The sequence below is a fragment of the Apostichopus japonicus genome, chromosome 2 (genome assembly GCF_037975245.1).
Source record: "Apostichopus japonicus isolate 1M-3 chromosome 2, ASM3797524v1, whole genome shotgun sequence".
In the NCBI taxonomy this organism is placed as follows: domain Eukaryota; kingdom Metazoa; phylum Echinodermata; class Holothuroidea; order Aspidochirotida; family Stichopodidae; genus Apostichopus; species Apostichopus japonicus.
This window is the reverse complement of record NC_092562.1, coordinates 27,037,884-27,057,660: the sequence shown is the minus strand read 5'-3', so window position 1 is coordinate 27,057,660 and position 19,777 is coordinate 27,037,884. Positions and strand designations below refer to the sequence as shown.

The 19,777-nt window shown below is 35.6% G+C and overlaps 2 protein-coding genes across 3 annotated transcripts in view; one reads left to right on the top strand and one right to left on the bottom strand.

The window, feature by feature from the left end:
• Positions 1-5,713: 5,713 nt before the first annotated feature.
• Positions 5,714-15,952, top strand: LOC139984578 (receptor-type tyrosine-protein phosphatase epsilon-like). Of its 2 annotated transcripts, none has more exons than XM_071998528.1 (3): positions 5,714-5,804; positions 10,251-10,386; positions 14,349-15,952. In XM_071998528.1, the coding sequence occupies exons 1-3, from the start codon at positions 5,749-5,751 to the stop codon at positions 14,415-14,417; spliced, it is 261 nt and encodes an 86-aa protein (XP_071854629.1). In that variant the 5' UTR covers positions 5,714-5,748; the 3' UTR covers positions 14,418-15,952. The 2 variants fall into 2 exon arrangements, 1 of the variants encoding a protein (XP_071854629.1); XR_011799093.1 differs by lacking the exon at positions 5,714-5,804 and adding an exon at positions 6,123-7,396.
• Positions 15,953-17,494: 1,542 nt separating this feature from the next.
• Positions 17,495-19,777, bottom strand: part of LOC139984471 (receptor-type tyrosine-protein phosphatase alpha-like) — a 109,733-nt gene continuing 107,450 nt past the window's right edge. Inside the window, exons 18-19 of the mRNA XM_071998389.1 lie at positions 18,404-18,539; positions 17,495-17,922 (exon numbers count right to left, since the gene is read on the bottom strand). Of these exons, the coding sequence (XP_071854490.1) occupies positions 17,851-17,922; positions 18,404-18,539 (208 nt within the window). The 3' untranslated portion in view covers positions 17,495-17,850. The remainder of the gene's footprint in view (positions 17,923-18,403; positions 18,540-19,777) is intronic.

The following is a 19,777-nucleotide window of genomic DNA, read 5'->3' as shown; positions in this document are numbered from 1 at the left end:
GTTGGCATATTGCTTTGTTGACAGGCTCAATTCAGATTTCTACATGAATGTCTCTTGGAATTTTATCTGAGTGGAGATACTGTGATATCAGCAAAAAATATTGCATCATTTAGTATCCATGACAACCGGGAGAAACTTGTCAGGGAATATTCTGTGAGTACAAAAATCACCACTCAGCACATGAACAGTCAAATATAATACTTTGAACAAAGATCAGACACTGTATTCTCATTTTATTCATCATTAACTGCATTGTTCTTAATTCTTCATTTTATCCATGATGTTTTATTTTAACCAGCATGCAGTGCATATTTTTTCTCTAACATATAAAATTTTTACAATATAATAACAGACATTAAGAGATGTCAGAGGTCTGGAAATTTAATTGGTTGTAGCAAGGGGAAGATTGATAACCTGGTTCACCATAATTTGCTGTATTTTCATTTTCCAGTTTCCAGTTTCCAGAAAAATTATAGCATTAACATTTTTTTCATCCCAGCTTTTAGCGAAATTTGACAAAAGGTTGAAGAAAGCTAATGAAGTTCTTCCAGAAGAGGCAGACAAGTCCAGATTCCTATCATTGTTACCAAGTAAGTGTAAAACAATGGGAAGAATGAGCTGCCAGAGCTAACAGATATGCAAGATTCCATCCACAAGACACTAGCAATTAAGGCACTGGTGCAGGCTTCAGATGTAGCTTTAGTACAACAAACATCCCAATAGAAATATTAAACTTTAGAAATATGTTACGATGGACAGCTTAAATACTCATGAAAGTAGAACTAAGGTTTATCGCATTATATGTAACACCATAGTAACACCAGTCAGTAAAATGTTCATTATATGTGCCTATAGAAGACTGAACCTCTTTGGGTTGTGCTACATAGTAATCAAACCACATGCTTTGTACACTGATATGTGATTTGTAGAGCAATCTTTTACTAGCTGCTTTGACTTTACATTGCCGAATACGTGTCACTTAAGGGTTTTCATGTTATAGCAGTAATATTAACAAATTTTGGCCGCAAGAAATACTTGCTTAAGCCCTTATTCTGTCAGTTATGTCTATCTGTATAGCTAAGGACTTCTAAGGTCAACCTTTGATCTGCAGATATAGTAGTTAGGTGATTTTTATCATTAACTCAGTCACAATAGCATGCAAGGATCACAGGTGACCCAAGACTCCAGTGGTCGACCAATGTGAGCTATAAGTTGATGAATTTAGGGCACTACCACTGTTGTCAAGTACTTTAGATGGTATCGTTGTCATTATCTAAAGTATCTCTCACAGCAAAATATTCCGTTTGCTGTTGAAACAAAAATTAAGTTGTTAATAGTTCTGCATTTGTTATCCTTTAACGTACGTTATTGATGAATGATAACTCATATTGCTACATTTCATTTTTTTGCAGTTGAATCAAAGCGTCCTTTCATTGAAAGCCAGAGCAATTCCAAGCCAAGTAACTTCATTAATGCCTGTTTCACATCGGTAAGAATTCCTTGCAATTGCTTGTTCATCGCTTTCTGATATAGATGCTTTGACTTAGATGAAAAACATTCCAGAATTGTTTTAATCCTTGAGGCCTTTCAATTCAATAACTTCATCATCTTGATTCTTTTTATATTTTTATAACTCACAATAAGATATTCTACTGGTACAAATGGAAAAATTAAAGTGTGTAGAGATGCTAAAATGTTCTTTTAAATAAGTTAATTCAAATGTTGTAATAATAACTAATATATCAACAATTAGCATTGATGAATTTCCGGCTTCATCAGTGTCAAAATGGTTACCCACATAGTTAAGAAATTTAACTTAACAAAATGCTAGCTGTTTATATAAAAATTGTAAATATCAATCACTAGTAAAAGTGAGAGATAATTGTTTGTTGGATGCAACGAATGTTTCAGCGATCGGTGTGATTTATTTGAGGAATCTCTCTATGCTTTATTCATTTAATAGCAGGGGCAATATTTGTCAAGGATTGCTGTAATTATTCTGTAAACAGTCCTCAGCTACTAATCACAACATTTGGTGGCTGCAATAGTACTTCAATGATTTCACCTGACCTCTTTAATCTCTGATTCCACAGCTTCTATCGAGCTTGTATTATGTTTTATTGTTCAAAAGTGGCATTAACTTACTACATATATTTGTCATATTTCATCCAGTCCTTGACCAAAAAAGAAGCCTTCATTGCAACTCAGTCTCCATTACCAGCCACTGTCGAAGATTTCTGGTCTCTGATCTATGGATGGAAGTGCCCTCTTATTGTAATGCTTAACCCACTGAATCCAAAGGATGAGGTAAAATTAACTTCACTCAGTATCCTAAAATATGAGAAGCTATTCTTGTTTATATTAGCTTTGTAGATTAATCATTTGGATCATTTGGTTAATGTCGCATATAAGCATTTCATGTTAGAAAAGCCTTGGTAATTACAAAATGTTAGAGTTAAGGATGGTAATATAATTCTTTTCCCCAGGAGCACCCCTTCATTACCACAGGATGTAGAACATAGCAGATGGTTTGTGATGGATGGTATTCTATTCTTCTCACCGGGTTAACCCCTTCATTACCCCCAGGAAGTAGACCATAGTATAGTGTGTGTTATGGATGGTAATATAATTTTCTCTTCAGGGGAATACCTTCATAACCCAAGGAAGTAGACCACAGTAGATGATGTGTGACGGTGTGTGATGGATAGTGATCTAATTATTCTCCCCAGGTGAATACCTTCTTTACCACATGATGTAGACCATAGCAGATGGTTTTTGATCGATCGTATTCTATTCCTCTCACCAGGGTGACCCCTTCAATACCCCAGGATGTAGACCACAGTATATAGTGTGTGATGGTGCGTACTAGTTGTTTCATGGTAGATGTTCATCAAATGGAGTCTTGTTGTTTGTTCTGCCCGTGAAATGTGAAACAATTAGCCTACTTCCTTTTTACAGCTACTAATGTACCCTTAATAAGCTTCACTTTCATTGTAAAAAAGTACAGATCATGCGCTATGATAAGGGAACTAATTCCATACAACTTACCTTATCAAACAAAATCAATATAGGTCTGATGAATGAAAGATGGTTATAGAAAGTGGATCATTTACCATATTAATTGCATTAAAAGCCAGTAGCTATTGTTCACACACCCAGCTTTGTTCAATTACTTTTTCCTCAAATTAAAAACAAAACTGAAAACTATTAAGGTCTCATGTGCATGATGAATTTCCTCTTTCATGATACGTATGTTATTCTTAATGTTTAAATGCTACATCTATCTTCAGAATGGCTCAGATGTAGTTATGTACACATTATGTAAAGACATGTAGGATAATAGCCATTTTAGTCACATTATTTTGTCAATCATGGGCTTAAATACATAGTTACATCTTCCTCCAGATTGGCTCAGATGTAGTTAGTTTTGCATTAGGTAAAAATGTGTAGGATAACAGCCATTTAATCCCATTTGTCAATCATTGGCTTTAATACATAATACCATATATATCCAGAGTGGCTCAGATGTAGTTAGATTCTCATTAAGTAAAGACATGTAGGATAACAGCCATTTTAGTCACATTATTTTTTCAATCATTGGCTTAAATACATAGTTACATATATCTCAAAATTGGCTCAGATGTAGTTAGTTTCTCATAAGGTGAAGATGTGTAGGATAAAAGCCATTTTAGTCACATTATTCTGTTCATCATGGCATTAAATACCTAGTTTCATCTATCTCCAGAATGGCTCAGATGTAGGTAGTTTTACATTAGGTAAAGATGTGTAGGATAACAGCCATTCAGTCAAATATTGTCAATCATGGGCTTTAATACATAGTAACATCTATCTCCAGAGTGGCTCAGATGTAGTTAGTTTCTCATTAGGTGAAGATGCGTAGGATAACAGCTATTTTAGTCACATTATTGTTTCAATCATGGGCTTAAATACATAGTTTCATCATATTGACAGAGGATACTAGCCATTTTTCTATTGCATGTTTGATTTATATCATTGCAATGTTCTGCTGGCATGTAGAAAAAATATCTCAGTTAATGTTAGATTTATATTATTTTCCAAGAAGTATTCCTTTTTTTGGATTTATTTTAATTGTACTTCTAATTCTTTTGCAAATTTTAGTTTCTGATTGGTATTCATTGAACACTATTATGATAAGTCTTTACTTTTTACCTCCTTTGCATGTATTGATAGATGTAAAGATCCTTGGTTTCATTATTCATTGCCTCATGTCTGTATGATCGGTTGCCCCCTCTCTTTAATTTGATACCAAACACTTTACTTGTTGATTTCATTTGTCATACAGGACTCCTTAGTTTTTATTCTTCCAGTTGATTTCAGTAAAGATTTTAGTAAAGAATGGAGTCTAATTGGTACCTAAATGACATAAATAGTTACTATAAGGTTCAGAAATATTGACAAACCGCTATGGTTACCTTAAGGCATAGATATATTGACAAATCACTATAGTTACCTAAATGCATAGAAATCTTTACAACTCATTGTAGTTACCTACATTGAAATATTAACAAATAACTGTAGTTTCCTTAATGCTTAGAACTATTGATAAATCTCTATATAGTTACCTTAGTGCTTAGAACTATTGATAAAACTGTAGTTACCTTTTGATGTGATGAGGTCACTGGTTTCAAATCCTGTTCTAGCTGTACATGTGTTTGCTTTTTTTCCTCAGTAATTAAGCACATCTATGCTGACCTAATCGAATAAGTTTAAATCGAATAATTGTAGCATAATGTGGTGAATTATTTTGTGTTTTTAATTCATCATATGGTATCTTACTTTGATGTTTCCATTTACCGAGTTGCTGCAAGTATTGGACGGACTCGTGTCCATTTGAAGTTGGTCACATGACTTTGGAGCTGACATTTCAAGAGAATAAAGGGTTCTATGTTCATAGAATGTTCAAGATATCTCACATTTATGAAAAGGTAACTGAACGTATTCATTCCCTGTGGCGCATAGTTGTTCACTTAAATCATCCAAATTGTAAAGTTATCTGTTAGATCTTTGATAAATCCATATTCCCCATTTAAGATGAAGAACAATGCTATGAAACTGCTTTCTGAAATAAGTTACGAAAAGCATAGTATATCGTAAATATTGAATAAGAAAGTCTACTTGAATGGATAAGATGTGTCTTTCACGTAAACCCTCAACGTCTGAGTCATAAACAGTCTTCGACTGAGAAAAGTTAGTTTTGGGAAATATATACTGGTTAATAAGTCAATCGTCTGCAGACAAGTTTGCATCCCTTATAACTAATAACAGGTTGTTGCTATGCAGCCAGGATAGTGAGGGTACCATTTATATAATCAAGTGTATTCAGTGTTTATTTAGGTTGTCAGAAACTGAAACCCACATCTGTTAGTTTCAGGTAATTTCCTTTTTAGGAGAGTTTGAAGAAAATGCAACAGGAGAGTTTCACCTCTGATGTACGGTTAATGAACTATATAGCTAGCAAAACCAATCCATACAACCTATGTAATAACACCCACACCCACAACCCCTCTGTTGCCCTTCTTCCGTGAAGAACATTTCTCTGATTAATTCTAGGAGACTATGAGAATCAGTTATGCATTTGGAAAACTTCTTCACTCAGTTGTGGTGCCCATGTTCTTTCTGTTTCAGAGAGCCATGAAAGTCCATCGCATGCACTTGAAGACTTGGAATTAGGAGAACCTTTTTGATATCACAAGACTCATTCATGAAATGGATACATTACTAGATGGCATTGCAGCAAAAGGACTTCCAGTTGGTCACTGCATGTTAGTATTACATAATATTAGAGGGATTATATTGTGACACATAGTATTCAAGATATGTTAAAAGACTGGAAATTTACAACGCATAACATTGCTCTGAGTAAAGTTTTACAGATTTGGAATTTCATATGCCCATGCTAGTTTAGGGATCAATTGCTTAAGGCTGCCTTTCGCATGTTTTTGAATAAAACTTCCACAATCCTAAAATTTGGGGAAATATTGCTCTCAACTATTGTCATGAATGAAGGATTGAAACAGTTTAGAAGCCAAACATGGCAGCCTAGGTAAAGTAATATATTCTTTCTACATCATTACAGGATTATAAGAAAAATACACAGATGTTGATGTATGTTATGATTCATCCAGTTGTAGTATAGTGAATGAAATTATAAATCAAATACTGTCTGGAAACCACTTATTTTTCCAACAATGAGCTGTTTTACAGACAATTATATGGCTGTTCCATGTGGAATCCCATTTCTCCAATTATTGCCAATCTTGTTATGGAATGATTTGAACAGCGTGCTCTAAACACTTATCCAGGTGTACCCCCGAAGTTGTGGCTCCGTTTCGTCGATGACACCTTTGTTATCACCAGTAAGGACGAACAAGATAACTTTTTCACGCACATCAACAGTATTAACACCAACATCAAATTCACGCAAGAAGAGTGTCATAACAACAACCTCGCTTTCCTGGATTGCCTTGTTCAGATAAATCCTAAACGCAAACTTAGCACGGTGGTGTATCGCAAGCCGACCCACAGAGATCACTACCTGCAATTTGGGTCGCACCACCTGCTCATCCATAAACTTGGCGTCATCCGCACCTCCACTACCGTGCCGATACAATCATCAGTGATCAAAGTGACATTCCATCGGAGAAAGATCACATTGAAGGAGCGCTAAAGAGGTGTGGTTATCCAAACTGGGCATTTGAAAAGGCTAAAAAACAAAAGCCAGATACAAACCAGTGCTCTAACAACGCCAACCCTGATTCTGAATCAACAACCAAAACGTTGATAACCATCCCCTATTGTTTGGGTGTCTCTGAGAGAGTAAAGAACGTGTACAATCTTTTTGGCATAAACACCGCATTCAAGCCGACCAACAAACTACGCGGCAAACTTGTCCACTTTAAGGACAAGACCTCCAGAGACAAACAATCTAATCTAGTTTATGGGATTAAGTGTGCACAACAAGACTGTCCTGAATCATATGTTGGTGAAACGAAACAGCCTATGAAAGCCCGTGTTGCCCAACATCGCCGCCCAAGTTCAAGCGATAATCAACCGGATTCAGCGGTGTACACACACGCCCAAACAACTGGGCACCAAATTGATCCCAAAGACGTTGTCATTCTAGATCGTGAAGAGAGGTGGTTTGAACGAGGAGTTAGGGAAGCCATTTGGGAACGCGTGGAGAAACCTCCCCCAATAAAAGAGGGAGGTTGCGTTTTCAACTTTCTCATGCATGGAATCAATAGCTGTTATTTCCCGTCGACTCATGTGAACAATCCATCAATATCGGATCTACACCTCTGCAGTTGTCAGATGAAGTTCAATGATATTGGACGAAAATTTGCAAGTACTAAAGGCCAGTACAGTATTTGATTTATAATTTCATTCAAAAATACACAGACTTTCGACATATCATATGTTTTGCTTTGACAGTGATCTTGAAAGGTAACACTGAACCCTGCTGCCTAGCAACAGAGATCATCTTAATACAGTTGATCATATTGTGTTGCTAGGAATTAGTCAATGCTAGGCAAAACTACAATCCAACATTGGAAAAAATAATGGATTGCAAGGAATGGTCAAATATCATGTCTGCCAGCGGAAAGAAGTAATTATAATGTCTAGAAATTTATTGTAGAATCATATTTTTATGATTGTAGTTGTGCTCATAAGGCTTCCTTGTGAAAAACACTGAGGAAGTAATTTGTTAAGAGATCTTGTTCTTTACAATCCCTTATTGACACTATGACTTTGAATTGTGATTGGAAGAGGCATCCTCACACATTTCTTGAATAGACATGTGGCACGAAATGACAACGTTTTGTCATACTATTTTATAAATGGCATGTAGCAGGCAAAGTTTTCATGTGTGGCAGCATTTGGCTTCAGCAAGTGCCAGAACTTTTATTGTGGACAGCCTTTATTTAGAAGTATTATGTACTACTAGCCATGATTTATAACTTTGCTATTTATATTACAAATACCAAACAGTTATCGCAGAGTTTGCTCCCAACCTGCATTGATTTTACCTATCGGATAAGCCTACCCGATAACAATATGGCAATATGTGTGCAGAATTTACTACCTCGTTGAATGCCAAAGATATATGATATAGTAAGGTATGTTTGTTTTACGGGATGAGCTTCCATGGAGAACTGATACAGTTACCTTCCTCATTTCCTGTATGCATGTGGATTTGTTATTTCCAAACTTGTTTTGGGCGTATCAAGTTTATACGCTTCTATGTCTATACTTCCTTGTTCTCCATATAATACTAGGATGCACAGCATAGCCAATGTTGGCAGTTTCCTTGTTCCACAGGGTTTTATTATATTTGTCAGAATCTATATTACTACAGCACAGCTGTTATAGAATCAACAGGACTAGGTCAATGATGATTTTGAAATATGAAATGCAGGAAACTGCAGAAAGAAACCTCTTAAATTAAATCTCTGTCAATCTAATTGTCTCGTGTTGAATTTCATCCTTATAAATTAACTCGAGTGCTAACCCAATATTGGGTTTCAAATTGACTTCCTTACGAGAGCCATGGAGAAACACTGTAGTAAATATAGGGTGCTCAACCGTTAGGCTGTCTTAAGTGCTTGCACATGCTATAGGTGAAAGATTGTCGGCGGAATTCATTTTCGTGAGCCTGAAGGAAATCTCTTGCAGATTTGCTGCTCTCTACACATCACTTGCTGATTTCAGTACTGATGAAATCATTGGTGGGAATATGAATGGTATAAATAATTTGTTACACAAAATTTGCAGTTGAGAAAAGAAGTTTGATATTTTGCTTGTTTTATAGCAAAATTGTTCATGGCATTTTAGGGTACTCAAATATCCACTCCTACATATATCTAGCCGTCTATAAGTATTGTTTCTCTTTGGTCTTCTACTACTTTTGAATTTTGTTTCAATTGCAACATGATGGTCAAGTCTGACTTTAGAAAAAAACGTCCTCCTTAAAGTCACTTGAGCATTAATAATTTGTTACTTGATAGCATCAACTGACCCCCCCCCCCCCCCGCAAATGATTATAAACACAAGTGCTTTAATGGCCAGCACTACAGCCTTGTTCACATTAAAAAAAAGCAAGACTTAGGGCTATTGTTGATATTAAGTACGCGAGAAGGATTATCAATTAGGAAAATGACCTGTTCACATTTAAGAATGGGTGAGTTTCGTATTAAGTCCGCTTGCGAGATTAATTTACTGTGCAGACCTGAAAAATTCATACCAGCTGTTTACATTTCTCTGTGGTTTGCCGTTGCCAAATATGTTGTACTAATGTGGTACGTACTACTCCTTACACAACTTCGCCATAACGTTCAATCATTGCACATAAACAGTATACTGTATATATTCAAATTTCAAACTAATCTGTACCACTACATACCAGTAGACGTTAACCCAGGTTTTTACTGCTGATAATCGTATTTGAGGCTAATTCAACATCGAAGGCATAAAGACCAATTGTAAGGTCTTCGGTACGCTAAAGTAACCCCATTTTAGGCTAAGCAATACGTAATGGTGTTATCCTTTTAGTAACCGTCGTAGCAACTGATTCCAAAATCATCGAAATAAACATAAAGCTACCGATTATGGCCTCTTCAAAAATCGTATGTCTACTGCACGTTCAAAAATACCCGCCAAAAAGCAACTGGATATAGCGGATATTATAACTAAAACCTCGGGTCCCTATAAGTTTGCGACCATTCCGTTCACTTATTTAGAAATAAAAAGGGATTGAAGAAACCATGAAAGGAGGATTATTCTTAAGAATGCATAAGGACTTGAAGTGCGGGTACGCGAACGTTCACACTAAGGAAGTAATCGCCCTTGCAGACTTAAAGTATGGGTGCATTCTCAATTGTGAACGGGTCCCACATTCCAGTGTAAAGGCAAATTTGGCTTAACCACTGAAATATTACACTGTGTGTTTAATCATGAATTATTGCAGAGGAGCATTCACCATTGATAGCATTACCAACTCTGGCACTCAAGTAGATAATCAAACTCTCATGTTGTCGGCCAAAAACAGGGAACCCAGGCGGCATTTGCTATAGGCAGGGGGAGATCATTAAGCACTCGCTAATCTATTACATATGATAAGTACACTTAAATTAGTTGCCAAAATAAATCGCAATTTAATATCATAAAACTCATGTAAAGAAGTAAATTTGTATTTTTTCTCTTTTCTGTAGTGATGGTGTTGGAAGAACTGGCATATTCCTTGTAACCAAATCAGAGATGGAACGATTGAAACTAGAGCATAGAGTAGATGTGTTCAGTACAGTCAGGCAACTGAGAGGAAGTAACCAACATTTTATTCCTACACAGGTATTTTATACAGTGCTGTTGTATCTGTATATAGGCTCTTCATATATCATAGTCAATGAGGCCAGAGTCTTAAGGACATGAAATTGTTATATGACACAGTAAAGTGGTTTTAATAGAATTTCTGAACTAAATATCTGTACTTTAAAATTTAACATGGACTTACTTACCTCATCTGCATATGCGTTATCCTCTTATACTATGCTAATATTGGTCAAGTCGTTAACCAGTGGGTGTGGCTACCAGCCATCCAGGCCGTAACTCCTCCATCCTCTCTTGGCCATTGGTATGGAAAGTCGTGAAAATTTGTCCAATTTTGATTGTATTGATAACATAAGTCTTTGACACGGGGGAATTTTTATTCTTACCTTCTATGTGGCTAACATAATCCTACATCGTTTTTGTGCAGTTTTAGCTAAGTACCATTCTTGCATAAGTGTTTTTTTAATGACTTTTATAGCCAACATTGTTTACGTCATTTCGGGCCCTTATATTTTATCTCCATACATATTGCATGTTAGGATATGTTAAATTACTAGCGCTATTTCCCATACTTATATATTGGCTTGTTTGCATTTGATTCAATTCACATTGATTCATCGTACACTGATGGTCGATTCGTTAAACCCTCCTTGATGTTTAATGGATCAAATTCAAGTGTTACTATAAGGATTAGATGCATGATTGATGTTTTCTTAAAGCTTTGGGAGGAAAATATACCGATTTCTAGGTCAGACTTCGTACATAATTAGAAAATAGAAGAACAAAATCTGGGTTTAGAATTCTGAGTTATCACCAACACTATACGTTAGTGTTGCTATTTATTTTCAATTCCCCAAGGTTTATTCATGTCCCCGCGAAGACCCTTACATGTCTTTAAGGCCCCTTCGGAGTTACAGGTCCCTGGCTGGGATTGTCCTTAGCAACTCAGTTTTCAGATCCCTCCCCAGGATTGACCCCGACGACTTGTTTATCGTAAGAGATAAGATAAGATAAGATTCACTTTATTAAACCCGCCACGGGTAATTAAATGCTCGTTGTACAGAATGAGATGGATATAACATTAAAATACAGCACATGGAAATTGACTCACGTAAAACAATAAGACAATAAAATTCGTCTCAAGATCGGAAGAGGACTGACTCATAGAGAGACACAGACTTGACTTCTTTTTCCTCAATGGTCATAGGCTGGTTAATAAATGAAAGTAAGTCATCTCTAACACCAACCCAAAGGCCTCACGTAGCTAGGAGCATTATTAGATCTAAAAAGGGACTGGGTCCTCCCAACAGAAGAAAGGTAGACGCCCTGTGACTTCTTACGAAGGACTTTCTATCCGAACAACATTCAAAGGCGAGATCATGGCTCAAACTGATTGGCCTGATGGCGGACCACAAAGGAATCCTATCAAGGTGCAAACCCTCAGATGCAGTCACTACAGATATACCTTCAGTGGTACAATCCAAAGGATCCGGTGAACGTTCCTCACCTGGTTGACCAAGCGACACGTTGCCTCGGGCAGACTGTTACATAGAACCACACAGTCTCTTTGATCAGATACCACAGCGACAGTGGCTTATATCAAATACCAAGGTGGAGAGAAGTCTCTCTTATTAGGTCAGAGAACATGGATCCTCCTTCTACTGTGTGACAAACACAACACAGACATCCACACTTTTCATCAAGCAGGCAATTCAGAGGCAATTCAGGTGACCATCTCTGGATCTATTCGCAACCTCAGACAACGAGAAGCTCCTGTTGTTCTGCTCTAAACACTTCATCTAGAACCATGGGCAACACATACACTCTCATTTCCTTGGACAGAACTATTGACTCGCGCGTTCCTTCCGTGGTGCTTTCTACACAAGGTCCCAGTGAGGCTACACGAAAATACAGGGACATGATACTGATAGCTCCATGTTGCACAAGCACACTTGCTTCCCACTACTGTAGAGTCTACTCATAGATCTTTCACTCAAACATCCCGAGAAGGACCCCTACAAGTCCAGGTGAGATGCCGACTTCACTACAGAGGCTTTCACAGTCTACATCTCAGTGTGGAAAATTTCCAGAGATACATGGAAGCAGATAAAATTCCACCGGAAATTACTGCTTTGGCAGCAGATGCCCGCTGGGTCACTACAACTAGCATATACCACTCGAGACTGAAGTAGTACTTCTCGTGGGCAGCCACTAACTAACTATTACGCTGGGCTATTGCCGCTAACTCTCACCATCACATGGAAGCTTCTACAATAGAATTTGCTGGCTTCTTCACACAACTCTTTCATGAAGGAAAACAAATTAGAACAATAAAGAAATGCAGAGATTGGCCATAGCGGCAGTTCACAAGGACTGAGACACTACAACTGTGGCCATTAACAAAATATTGGCCCGTCTTGAAGGGCATATTCAGTTGTCGTCCACCATCCAAGAAACTGACTCCTTCATGGTCCATTAACCACATACTTCAAAAACTTGCACACCATCTATTGAACCAGTTCTTTACACCATGGGAATTTGTCACATTTTAGACATCTTTCATTGTTACATCGGCGTCAGCAAAGCAAAGAAGCTGTCTATATGTCTTGGCGACCAAACCGGGATTTATTGGGTTTGAACCGAGTGGATTACACCTACCACCTGAGTCAGAGTTCCTGGCAAACCAGTCATCCTCATTTACCCCAGAGGAAATCTTCCTCCCAACACTAGCCTCTATATCGTCAATGACAGAAGGCAAACTTTGTTGTCCAGTCAGGGCACTAAAGTGGTACCTATAGAAAATTAAACCAGTCAGTACGCCACAGAGGCCATTCATCCTACCAAGATATTCCTTTACCACAACCTCAAACTGACTCTGTTGAGTTGGATTGTCAATCTAATCAAGCCCTACTCAACAGACAAACTGGCAACAGCTTCTGACGTTGGGGCCAACGCCAGGTCTTACATCTCAATGGAAGAAGTCATAAAGGCTGCGTCATGGAAAACTCCCTCATCCTTTGTGTCATGTTACTTGCCAAACAGTTTCAGCAGAGGGCTCCTTTGGTAGAGCAATAGTATTTCGGGAAGGACCTCCCCAACATTGCTAGTATGAATGCAAATTTATATGAGGTAATTGTGTGTTATAAGTTCCCCGAAACTACTTACCTGGTTTGTGATTTTGGTAACCACGCACTTACCTCATATATGCTAACCCACCCAGCCCCACTATGGAACATCTTTTTGGAAAGTGAGAAGCCATAGTTATCTCTTCACATGCACCCACACACACACCAACGTGAACGTTATCCCTAATATTGGTGCCGGTCTGAAGACAGGAGTGCATGGAGAGCAACCTACTCAAATAAAAAAAAATACATACATACATACAAGAGAGATGATTCTCAAACTCAGTGAGGTGAGCTGTATATAAATTCCTTAAAAAGATCGTATATTATTACTAAGGTCTCCTGTCCTTTTTACTTATGCCTTGGTTATATGAACCAACCCACACCTTGTTCGCCGAGTAGCTTCTCGCTGACACTAGCCATGTAACGGAAGTGGATCCTAAAGAGGAAGGAGTCGGCCTGGATGGATGGTAGCCACACCACCCACCCGTTTAATGACTTTACCAACTTGGTCGTAGTAGGCATAACAATTTGTTTGCATATGCTCTTTTGCAATCTTGCTTAATATCTCTTGCATGCCCTTCTGAGGTATAACATGAGACAGTGAGGGCTAAAATTGATAATTTACCATTCTTTCGTTGGGATTCGTCACGGGAAATATAAGTCAGTATTCAATCGATGAAAACGACAGAATGTGATTTTTTAAGTAACCAGAACCACTTAAATGGCTTTGGTGTTGAAAATATTGATCGTATGACCGTTGTGGGTAGGTGTGTTTTTCATAGGTTGTATGATACATGTGTGCAGTAACTTTGGTGATTCTCTCTCAGAGGTTATGTTTTCATTAATTATTCTCAGGATGATTACGATCTCTGTCATCTCCTATTGAAGGTGGATTCACCAGAGTCAACATATGGCAACATCTAAGCAGAGCTGACATACATTTACCAAGTAGTAAAAGATACATGCAAAGCTGGGAATACATTGGTCTATATAGTAACCAGTTAGGTTAACTATCAATCAAAGAACATCGGGAAAGGCTCTTGGTTTAAGCTTGCTTTTCTGATACCCAGAATGGAATTGTAACATTAAATACTAAAGGCTAAACTTTCTACTAGTTATTGTAAATTTATACTCACGATAAATACATTTAAAGAATAGTAACTTTTGATTACATGAAAATATATTGGAAACAAGTAGCTTCAACTTTTGAAATTAATGAGTGTTATAGTGTAATGTCTCAATGGATTTGCAATGTAATATGGTGTTTTATGACTTTTACAGTGTGGTAGTACCTAGTGTTTGATGTTTGTCAGCATTCCATATGGTATTCGAATATCAGTTAGTGCATGAATAAATCATGTTTCTTACTCTGGTACTAACAGTAGCTGTTAACTCAGTTAAAAACAGTTCTTTCATGTTGTTCTTTATAAAAAAGAGCTTTGCTTCTGTTTCAACAACTGTCCAAGAATAGATTAAAACCTTGATAAAGTAAAGCACCTTTTTGAGTTGCATTTTTATTTCAAAATGAATTTTTAAACAAACATATTTGATCCTGAAATGTAAATGAAAACATTTTTCTCCTGAAATAGATTGTTTACTTCTAGATTATTATATATATATATATATATATGTATTTTGCCATATATGCTAATTTTTATTATATTTTTTATTTTTAATTCATAAAAAGAAAATACTTGTTTACTCCAAAAGAAAATATTATTAGACATAAGCATAGAAATAAGATATGACTCACAATTGACAAATAAGTAGTACTGCTTTAAAATATCTTTTTTTGTAATATTTGGTTCCCCTTGGACCTTTTTCCGCAATAATTGGCAGTGAAATGAAAAGTACAAAATGTAACATAATGGAAGTATGATGCTAGATAAGTATGAGGGGCACTGATGGAATTAATACCAAATAAATCTAGCCTATACAGGAAGCAGATTAAGGACTGAAGAAAGAACGGATAACATATTTTTGTGGAACTGGGAGTTGTTTAGGGGTCCCAAGTCTTTGTTGAGGCCGGCGATGTGAGAATTAATACAAAAGATCCAATTGATTTCTTTTGGTACACGTTCAGTTACATATTTGACATTTGAGTCAATTAAAACTCACTTTGGGTATTTAAGAAAATGTCTATGACGAATGAAATGTTAGGAAATGGGGAGTCCTACAATATTTTCACGAATTGATTTATGCCCTAAATTACGCTGGGCTATTATTGTCACTTGTTGACCATGGTCTAAGACCCTCCCCCGTCTCTTGTGAGTCTTGCAATGTCATTAATATATCTACTGTATACGTTGTTAAAAAGGCACTTATGTAAGTAAAACAGGTTCTCAGTTCTGCTTATATGTTTAATTCACACACAAAAAATCAATTCTTGATCATTACTTATACTCCTTATATGTCAATTGTGAGTCATATCTTATTTCTCTGCTTTTGTCTCATAATATATATGTATATATATATATATATATATATATATATATATATATATATATATATATATATATATATATATATATATATATATATATCTATATATATATATATATATATATATATATATATATATATATATATATATATATATATATATATATATATATATATATATATATATAGGTATAGGTATAGGTATAGTCTTTCTGGAAACAATATACTACAATTACCTGCTTATCCATACTCAGAAAAGAAGTTGTATATATATTACAAACTGGGAAATTGTAAATATTTTTAATGAACATAACCATCAAGTCCATTCAGGAAGCATGACATTTGACAGTACATACCAATACTGTTTGCAAGTTTTTAAAGTTTAATGCATTTCTTTGCTTTTAAATCATATGTGACAGAAAAAAAATGATGGTTTATGGTATGGTTGCTACTTAACCGAAACTTGCAATCATATTTGCCTGGAGATATTGATTGCTTATAGTATGGTAGATACCTGATCTAAACTTGCAATAATATGTGACTGCAGTTATGGAACATGTGTCTGCCTTGCTTATGCTGGAACCTATGTATGTGTGACCAAAAACCTGATGTATGTAACAGTTATTATTGCTATAAAAGGTACTTAGCATTATATCACTTAGAGACATGTGAAATTAAAAATATAATCAGACTTTTACATGAAATTCATCGAAAATGTAGTTTAATTGCTATGCCAGGGTACAATGATTTCATTCTCTTTCATTTCTCTAACAAATTTCAGCTAACATCAAGTTTGGGTTATTTCTAATGTTGTCCTTTTCTATTTCAATCATAATTTTATAACATTTTATTATGGCAATTGGAAGACAAAAATAATAAAAGCAAAAAAGTAGTATACGGAAGAAGAAAATATGAAGAAACATTTTAAACTGTAGGAATAAAACTTGATGCTAAAATTTATGTCATAGGTTGGAAGGTTTTGAATATGTCTTTAGAAAGTGTCATGGGTCCCTGTGTTCAGAACTGCTCTGGATGCCAGGCTTTTAATAAAACTAAAAAAACTAACTAACTAAAAAATAAAAATATATCTTCATTTTTTTTACTGTAATTTCTCAATACAATATGATGAAATAAAATATATATATCAATTGAAGCAAAAGCTAGAAGATATGAAACAAAAGCAAACTATAAAAAAATATACAATAAGCAGTTTAATGTAATATAGAAGCAGAAGAATGAAAGAAAATATAAACCTAATTATCATGTTTTATGAACCTTTAATCTAAAGCCATTAAGGTTCCACAACACTATTAGAAATGCAAAATTTCTTTTTACACTTAAACTTTAAAAAAATTAAAATTTACACTGTGTGATATGTGTGCAAGGTTATCGTAACAGTGTAAATTATGTAAAAATCATAATTTGTCTACATCTTTGTAAATCGTAATGAAAGAAATTTATATTTCACAATACAAAGTGGCCATTATTACTAACAGGTCATACCTCACAGGTTTTACCAAGCCTGGAATACCTTTAGTATTATGATGTGATTGATATGTAAAAAAAAAGTATTTCTTCTTTCTGGACATGACTTGCAACTGCTTCAAAATTATTTTTGGTATAAAATAATGCACAAGAACACATTGTAATGTGGAAACAAATTAAAAATAGAATTTTGATTAAAAAAACAGTTTCTTTCTTAATTATTATTACTTCTTTTAATTTCAAGTAACCTGCTATATAATCTGTAAGCTGAAGTATAAAACTTTTCTAAGTAGTAGAAACAAATTCTGAGAAACATAGCTATCAAGAAGTCCCGAATCATGAAAAACGAAAATCCTTTTATTACTATGCCTCCATTATATTCTGGGTAAAAAAGAAGTAAATCCAAGAGTTGTACTTTCTGCATCTTTCTTTAAATATTGGCATATTCAGGTTCTGCTGGATTAGCCATTTTTAGCAACTGATGACACAAGATATAGTCCTCCTGATGAACGAAAGAAACAATGTAGGAAACTCATGGAGAAACATGGCTGACTGATATATAGAGTAGAGGAGCAGGGTGGAGGGAAAAATTGCTTTTAAACTGAAGGAGCCGTGATGATTTTGTTTTATTGGGCCTCAAAACAAAAAAGTTCATTTAACTAAAATGAATCTTTCTATAGACTATGATTTCTCATTAGATTAGAAAGTGTTTCTGCCTGTACTTTGTGGAGGGTGCTTGAATGCAACTCTTGTCATAGAAAAGATTTGATTGTATTTTTTTCAAATCGTATACTAGCATTAGACTTGCAAAAGCTACAAATATCAACACCTATACAATATTGAATATTCCAAACAATGCTGGTATATATATATAGATATCTATATATATATTTAGTCAGATGAACAGTGGAGTCACAATTTAATCAGCAAAAAGAACATGGTTAAGAAATTGACATAAAATTAACTTGTATGAGCTGGGTTACCTTTGTAAGAACGAGACTGTGGTTACTGCTTCTCAGCATTCTGACACTGTTGAAAACATTCAGCTTGTTTTCAACCGTGATTCGTTCCATTTCAGACTTGACTGCAAGAAGGACTCCAGTACGACCGACACCATTTCTGCAGAAGTGTCAAATAAAACAACTCAATCACAAGTTAACTGAATTTATATAATATTTAATGAGTTCACCTACCATGCTGAAAACTGTCTTGAAAGTGGTGATGCAGCCTAGGAATGTTTTGAATAAAGCTCAGTAATATGTATACATAATTCTGTAGTGATGAAATATATTGCTATAAATGTGTTTTATTTACGTAAATCTTATGGTCTGAAATAAACCATATTTTTCTGTTGTTTCATCTTGCTATACAAGCATAATGCACAAACTCCATTGCAGTCTCTCATCACTTTGAGAGTAATGGGAGGTGCTCATGAAATATGTTCAGTCCTCTAAAGAAACATCTTCATTCCTCCATAACTGGTAACCTCATGGCGGGATTGATTGAAAACTAATAATTTAATGGTTCTTTCCACACACCTTCAAGTTGCCAACCGTGAGCTCAATCCCCCCACCCCCACCTCACCATAAACAAAGAAAGTAAAGAGTTTTCACCACAAACACAGAAGGGATCTGTCACTACCTCTACAATTCAACACTTACAATGTCGATGATGTATTTTAAATGCAAGTGGAGTAGGGATAGGCATTGGAGTTGTTCTAGAGGCTCAAGTGTACTATCTGGAAGACTGAAATATATTTGACAGGGCTAACTTGGATCAATTTATCAAGCTTCACCAGAGAAAACTTCTCATTCAGCTGATTTTATCTCAACTGTCTTTATTAGAAATGACTTTCAGTGCTACGGGGGAACTATTTTCCTATATAGAACTTCATATGACATCTTGTTTGATATGGCTTTATATAGATATGTTTATATATAAATATACATATATATATATATATACATAAATATATATAGCATATAGCATTTTCACATTTCATATCAAGTATCTGCAATTATGTTGCTTTTGAATTCATTCCGGTTGTGTATTGGTATAATAGGTCATTTACAAGATGTAATTTGGCAGATACCTGCTTCTATTGAAGGACAGACTGATATACACATATGGATGAGGACCTGTTTCTAATGTATTAAACTGTTATCCTTTGCTCAACTGGCATTCAAACAGGTCATTGGGTGCCTACTATAATTCTACCCAGCCACCAACATTTGCTGGCATTTAACTACAAGAGACTAAATTACAAGTTTCCACATCCGCCAGTTATGGAAGTCGCATGAAGAGATTGTCCCTCTCGATCTATCTAGTAAAAAACTGACTGATCCTTGAGAGATGTA

Excerpts from the sequence above, each read along its gene's own strand:
- LOC139984578 (XM_071998528.1), top strand. The coding sequence starts at position 5,749 with ATGGATACATTACTAGATGGCATTGCAGCAAAAGGACTTCCAGTTGGT. Across the intron at positions 5,805-10,250 it reads CTTCCAGTTGGTCACTGCAT|TGATGGTGTTGGAAGAACTG; the intron begins GTTAGTATTACA and ends TCTTTTCTGTAG. Across the intron at positions 10,387-14,348 it reads AACATTTTATTCCTACACAG|GATGATTACGATCTCTGTCA; the intron begins GTATTTTATACA and ends AATTATTCTCAG.